Source organism: Otolemur garnettii, unplaced genomic scaffold (genome assembly GCF_000181295.1).
Source record: "Otolemur garnettii isolate 467f Iridium unplaced genomic scaffold, OtoGar3 scaffold00022, whole genome shotgun sequence".
NCBI classification, from domain to species: Eukaryota; Metazoa; Chordata; class Mammalia; order Primates; family Galagidae; genus Otolemur; species Otolemur garnettii.
Window position 1 is genome coordinate 1514991 of NW_003852417.1, and position 6276 is coordinate 1521266.

Below are 6276 nucleotides of genomic sequence, written 5' to 3' on the forward strand. Positions count from 1 at the left end.
AAACAACAAGGATGGCTGCAACCGAAAAGTAGCCGGGCGTTGTGGGGGGCGCCTGTGGTCCCAGCTACTTGGGAGGCAGAGACAGGAGACTCGCTTGAGCCCAGGAGTTGGAGGTTGCTGTGAGCTGTGATACCATGGCACTCTACCCAGGGGGACAGCTTGAGGCTGTCTCAAAAAAAATAAAAATAAAAATAAAAATAAAAGAAATTGCTCCTTATTCATCTTATCTATGGGCCAAAAAAAGAAAAAATTACATTATATTGGAAATACATATAGTTCTAAGAAATAGGATAATTTTCCTTAAGTTTTATAAAACAAACACATATTTTGCCACTTAGAATGTTTATATAAAAGTTTATTAGTAACTAAAACATGCCAAATAATCTTCGGCTTAACTGTTCATGATAAAATAAAATGAACTTTTCTTTACACATGGCACTGAACAGAAATATCTCATTGAAGTTCATGTTTATTAATATTTTACTAAGTATAACAAATAACCTATTTAACCCTGTTAAAGATGGAGGGTCTTTAAAACCCCACATTGTGTGGAATGAACAATCAAGGAAGAAAGCTGGGGCTCCACTAAGAACGGTATTAAAACTTCCTCATTTTGTCTGCTTTATCTATTCATAGGCAGAAGGGGTCTAGGTGGTCTCTAACATTTCTTAAAAGCAATTCAGATTTCAGTAATCAAAAATCATGAATACTGATTATTCCATCAAGGAATTAAAAAAAAGATAAATCTGGCTCAGTGCCTGTAGCTCAAGCAGCTAAGGCACCAGCCACATGCACCTGAGCTGGTGGGTTCGAATCCAGCCCAGGCCCACCAAACAATGATGACTGCAACCAAAAAACAGCCGGGCATTGTGGCGGGCGCCTATAGTCCCAGCTACTTGGGAGGCAGAGGCAGGGGAATAGCTTGAGCCCAGGAGTTGGAGGTTGCTGTGAACTGTGATGCCACAGCACTCTACCTAGGGCGACAGCTTAAGGCTCTGTCTCAAAAAAAAAAAAAAGATAAATCAAAATTTAATATTCAATCATTTACATAAGTTAAAGTTCACTCCAAAAATATGGCATTTTAAGTACTTTTACCTATAAGGAATTATATCACAAGTACAGACCAATATTTCTCACCTGTTTCTTTTCCTACCCTTTTCTTACCTTTATCCTTAGCGCAGTGCCTTGTACATAGTAGGTGGTCAACAAATATTTGTGAAAGAATTTAATTTTACAAATGTGATTTTTTTTCCTTTTTTTTTGAGACAGTCTCACTATGTTGCCCTTGGGAGAGTGCCGTGGTGACACAGCTCACAGCAACCTCAAACTCTTGAGCTTAAGTGATTCTCTTGCCTTAGTTTTTCATTTTTTAGTAGAGACTCATCTACGTCTTTGCACTTTTCCAGAAGAGCTTTCAGAGCAGGAATATTTTCTTCTTCTACATAATTAATTACACTCTGTGATATCAGAACTGACATTTTCACAGAAAGCTGTAGTTATCTTTATGTCAATACCTGTTGCAAGTAAATTAGACAAAACACATATAATTTGTGGTTAGAAAAAAGTTACTATTAAATACAGCATCATTCTTAATATTAAACTTCAGCAAGTACACCTCCAGTGTTAGCAGTGAAAACCGGGCTTCACAGCTCAGCTGTCACAGTGCTGACCAGATGTCTTTTCAAGACTCACACTCAACTCCATGTTAACTTACCCACACCCCAAACTCCAGATCCATCCCCAAATCCTCCTTATGGCCGCCACAAATGCAAGGAAGTGCTCCACTGCACTTCCTACTGTCTCAACCAGTAAATAGCAGCTCCAGGTCCCGTCTACCACCATCAAATACCTTGGAACTAAGCAAGATGATGTTTTCCTCTTCCGCCTACATTACATCTATTAAAAATCTTTTTGGCTCTGCCTTTAAAACATACTTGACATGTGACTACTACTCAGCACTTCCATCACTACCACCTTCTTATAAGCCACTGGCTTCCTAACTGGCCTCCCTGCCTCCATTCTGCCTTCCCCGCAGTCTGCCCTCCACAACACAGCCACGGTGATCTTTTGAAAACGTTAAGTTAGGCCAGAGCTACCAGAGCCTAAGAAGGTAGGGGATGGGGAATGATACAAAGTTCTGGGTAGACAGAAGGAAGGGATTTACTGCATGGCATGAGCACTGTAGTTAGTAACATACTGCATATTTCAAAACTGCTACAGGAACGGACTTCAACTGCTCTCAATACAAAGAAACAGTAAGTATGTGAGGGATGGACATGCTTATTAGCCTGATTTGGTCATTTCATAATGTATGCATGTACCAAAACATCACACTGTGTACCCCCACAAGGAAATAAATTATTATTTTTAATTAAAAATTATATTAAATTAAAAAAAAAAACTTTAGGGGGGTGCCCGTAGCTCAGTGGGTAGGGCGCCGGCTACATACACTTAGGCTGGCAGGTTCGAACGTGGCCCAGGCCAGCTAAAACAACAATGACAACTCCAACAAAAAACTGGCCAGGCATTGTGACGGGTGCCTATAGTCCCAGCTATTTGGGAGACTGAGGCAAGAGAATCGCTTAAGCCCAAGAATTCAAGGTTGCTGTGCATGGCACTCCTTGAGACTCTGTCTCAAAAGAAAAAAAAAAGGCTCGGCGCCTATGGCTCAAGTGGCTAAGGCGCCAGCCACATACACCTAAGGTGGCGGGTTCCAATCCTGCCCAGGCCCACCAAACAACAATGATGGCTGCAACTAAAAAAAAAAATAGCCAGGTGTTGTGGCGGGCGCCTGTGGTCCCAGCAACTTGGGAGGCAGAGGCAGGAGACTCGCCTGAGCCCAGGAGTTGGAGGTTGCTGTGAGCTATGCCACGGCACTCTACCCAGGGGAACAGCTTGAGGCTCTGTCTCAAAAAAAAAAGTCTTCTGACCACTTCTCACTGTACTCAAAGTAAAAGCAAATGTTTTCACCTCAGCCTAGCTAACTCCACATGGCACAGCCTCTCCCTTCTGCTCCCCCTCACCCTCCCAGCCGCCTGACCACTCTGGGCACTGTCCTTCTCGGGCCTCTGCACTCCCTTCCTGTCTGTCTCAACTTCTCTTCCTCCTTACCGCCTTTGGGCCACCTTACTAGAAAGTCTCACCTGGCACATGATGGAAGAGAGTGGCAACCTCACACGGGCTCCCCTGCCACCTGCTCTCCCATACCCTTGATCTGCTTTACTGTTCTTCATCAGGACAGCACCCAGGACTGGCTCTTCCCACTTTATGCCAGCCCCCTTCCCCACAGCCCAGCCAGGCTGAAATCCTCAGAATTGCTCCCACCTGCCGCGCCACTCCATGCACCTGTCCTTGCCCAATTTGCTCCCCGCAATCTACAACATGGGCATCGGGCGTGCCCACCAAAGCACCTGCTGTTCTCTGCAGAGTCACAGTCAACATTTTTTCTGTCCAGTTCATTTCCTAACACTTGAGGTGAGCCAACCCCACGCTCAGTGCCTTAGTCACGGCCTTCACCATCCATATTAATCAACACTCCTAAGGCCACAAGAGACTAAGTTAAACCAGCTTAAGCAAAACAAAAACATGTATTTTAAGAATACTAGTTCATTTCCCACAACCACACCATGGAAATGTGGGTGCCAGTGGACCTCAAATACAAGTAGGATTCTCTTTCCCTATTGGCTTAACCTCCTTTCATTCTAGACCAAATTCTTTCCTACAAAGGGAAATACAGCTTCCCACAGATACCCAGCCTCAAATCGGACAGTTCTCAATACCAGAAGAAGCAATCTATTCTTTGTTCCCAGATCCAAACATCGCAGAAATGGATTCTGACTGCCCAGACGGGGTCAGTTGCCAACCGAGAACCAATCAACTATAGTCACAAAGTCGGGAGGGGTTACAAGGTCACATAGTATCAGCACTGTTTCCAGAGAAGAGAAACAGTTGTGATCTATGGCATCAATCCTAAAAATGTCTGTTACACCATCTCAGCCTTGGATCAATGTGACAGGCCATCAACCTATGCCTCATCTCCAATCCATGTGCCCCTCCACTTGTGCCCCTTCAATCCGTGCATCACACAGAACAAAAAGTGATCTACAATACATTCTTCTTAAAATCCTGGTTGGGGGATGGCGCCTGTGGCTCAAGGAGTAGGGCACTGGCCCCATATACCAGAGGCGGAAGGTTCAAACCCGACCCTGGCCAAAAACTGCAAAATATAAATAAATAAATATAATAAAATAAAATCCTGGTTGGAGCCAGGCATGGTGGCTCACAACTGCAATCCTAGCACACTAGCAGTCCAAAACAGGAGAATTACTTGACTCTAGTAGTTTGAGGCTGCAGTGAGCTATGATGACATCATTGCACTTTAACCAAGGTAATAGAGACCCTGACATCATTGCACTTTAACCAAGGCAACAGAGACCCTGACTGGGAAAAGAGAAAAAAGAAAATCTTGGTTAAGGGAATAAAAAAATGACAGCTTTTCCCTCAAAAATTATCCTAGGAATTTATGTCCTCTAAGCTTTTGTTTTTTAAAGCTATTGTAAAGATTCAATTATATAATTCCTCTGGAAAGTTTTGCTCTGTACTGATCTGAGTAAAGACAACAAGTTCAAGTCTTTTCTTGGAGACAGTCTCACTCTGTCCCCCTGGTAGAGTCCCATGGCCTCATAACTCACAGCAACCTCAAACTCTTAGGCTCAAGTGATCCTCTTGCCTTAGTTTTTCATTTTTTAGTAGAGACAGGGTCTCACTCTTGCTGGTCTCAAACTCATAAGCTCAGGCAATCACCCACCTCGGCCTTGCTGAGCGCCAGGATTACAGGCGTGAGCCACCAAGCCCCACCAACAAGTTCAAGTCTGGATTATGATGACGAGGGTGTGCAGAGCCTCACGTTCTGGCGCCATCCTCCCACTCCAGCCTCATCTCTTTCTCCCCTCCTCAGTCCCATCCCTCCCACCTTCACCTAAGCCCATCCACAGTCGCACCGGCATGGCTAGCCCCAGCCAGACTAGTCCTGTAGCTCCCTCACTGCCCCCTGCTTTCTTCTGTCCAGACCTTTGTGCTCATGGCCTCTCCTGCTTAGAAAGTCCATCTTCCAAATGCGTTGCCTGGACAGCTTCCACTCACCCTTGAGGTCACGGCTCTAACATTCTCTTCTCCTGGACGGCTTCACTGGCTGGCTGCTCAGTATACCCGACCCTGGGCCGCACCCTCCTCTAGACTCTTCCACCCCTCTTCTGCACCTGGGTATAAATCTCGACGCATACTGCTCATATCACACTCAACTCTCCACATCTCCCCAAAACTACAAGTTCCGGAGCCAGGACCCAGCTTACGTGTAACACAACGCCTACCTGACAGGGACGGAGAGAAAGAACAGCATCCCCTGCCTGGCAGGAAGGAGCCTTGCACACACAGCCTTGGTGTTCTCGTGTGAACAATTTCACAGAACACCAACATCAGACAAGGTCCCTCTGTGACCAGGATGTCAAGACAAAAACAAGACCACAGAGAAACAGACGTGAACACTGTCCCAACCACGAAGACGCCCACACATCTCCCCAGCCAGGCTGATATGAAGGATGGCCGCCTCTTTACCAATTACAGCTTTAGCCTTACTCCATTCCTCTTGCCTTCTAGTGAAGATTTAAACTATCCAGTTGCAGAATTACCCACCATCATCACCACCACAACTCTACTTCCTGGGACTCCCCATTCTGGGCAAAGCTTTGTTCTCTGAACTTCTCCCCCAGCTCTTTGCCCAGTTAGTGCCCTATGATGCAAACGCGCCTTTACCACAGGTGTTAATCAACCAACCTTGTTCAACTATTATGGTCCTGGTGGACTCTGACTAGAGGTCATGAACACCGTTCAGTATTAATAAATTTCACTGAATAAACAACACTAAAACGTGATGTTTATGAGCACATAAATAAGTACCAAGGAATTACTAAATAGGGCTGGGCATGGTGGCTCACGCCAGTAATCCTAGCACTCTGGGTAAAGAGCTCAGTGAACTGGATGCCAGCCACATACACCAAGGTTGGTGGGTTCAAGCCCAGCCCTGGCCTGCTAAACAGCAATAACAACTACAACCAAAAAATAGCGGGGCATTATGGTGGATGCCTGTAGTCTCAGTTATTTGGGAGGCTGAGGCAAGAGAATCGCTAAAGCCCTAGAGTTTGAAGTTGCTGTGAGCTGCGATGCCACAGCACTCTACCCAGGGCAACATAGTCAGACTCTGTCTCAAAAAAAAAAAAA

At 45.3% G+C, this 6276-nt stretch overlaps 1 protein-coding gene across 1 annotated transcript in view; it reads right to left on the bottom strand.

The window, feature by feature from the left end:
- Positions 1 to 6276, bottom strand: part of KIDINS220 (kinase D interacting substrate 220) — a 133687-nt gene that overhangs the window by 120811 nt on the left and 6600 nt on the right. The window contains exon 2 of the mRNA XM_023511805.1: positions 1381 to 1514. Within this exon, the coding sequence (XP_023367573.1) occupies positions 1381 to 1478 (98 nt within the window). The 5' untranslated portion in view covers positions 1479 to 1514. The remainder of the gene's footprint in view (positions 1 to 1380; positions 1515 to 6276) is intronic.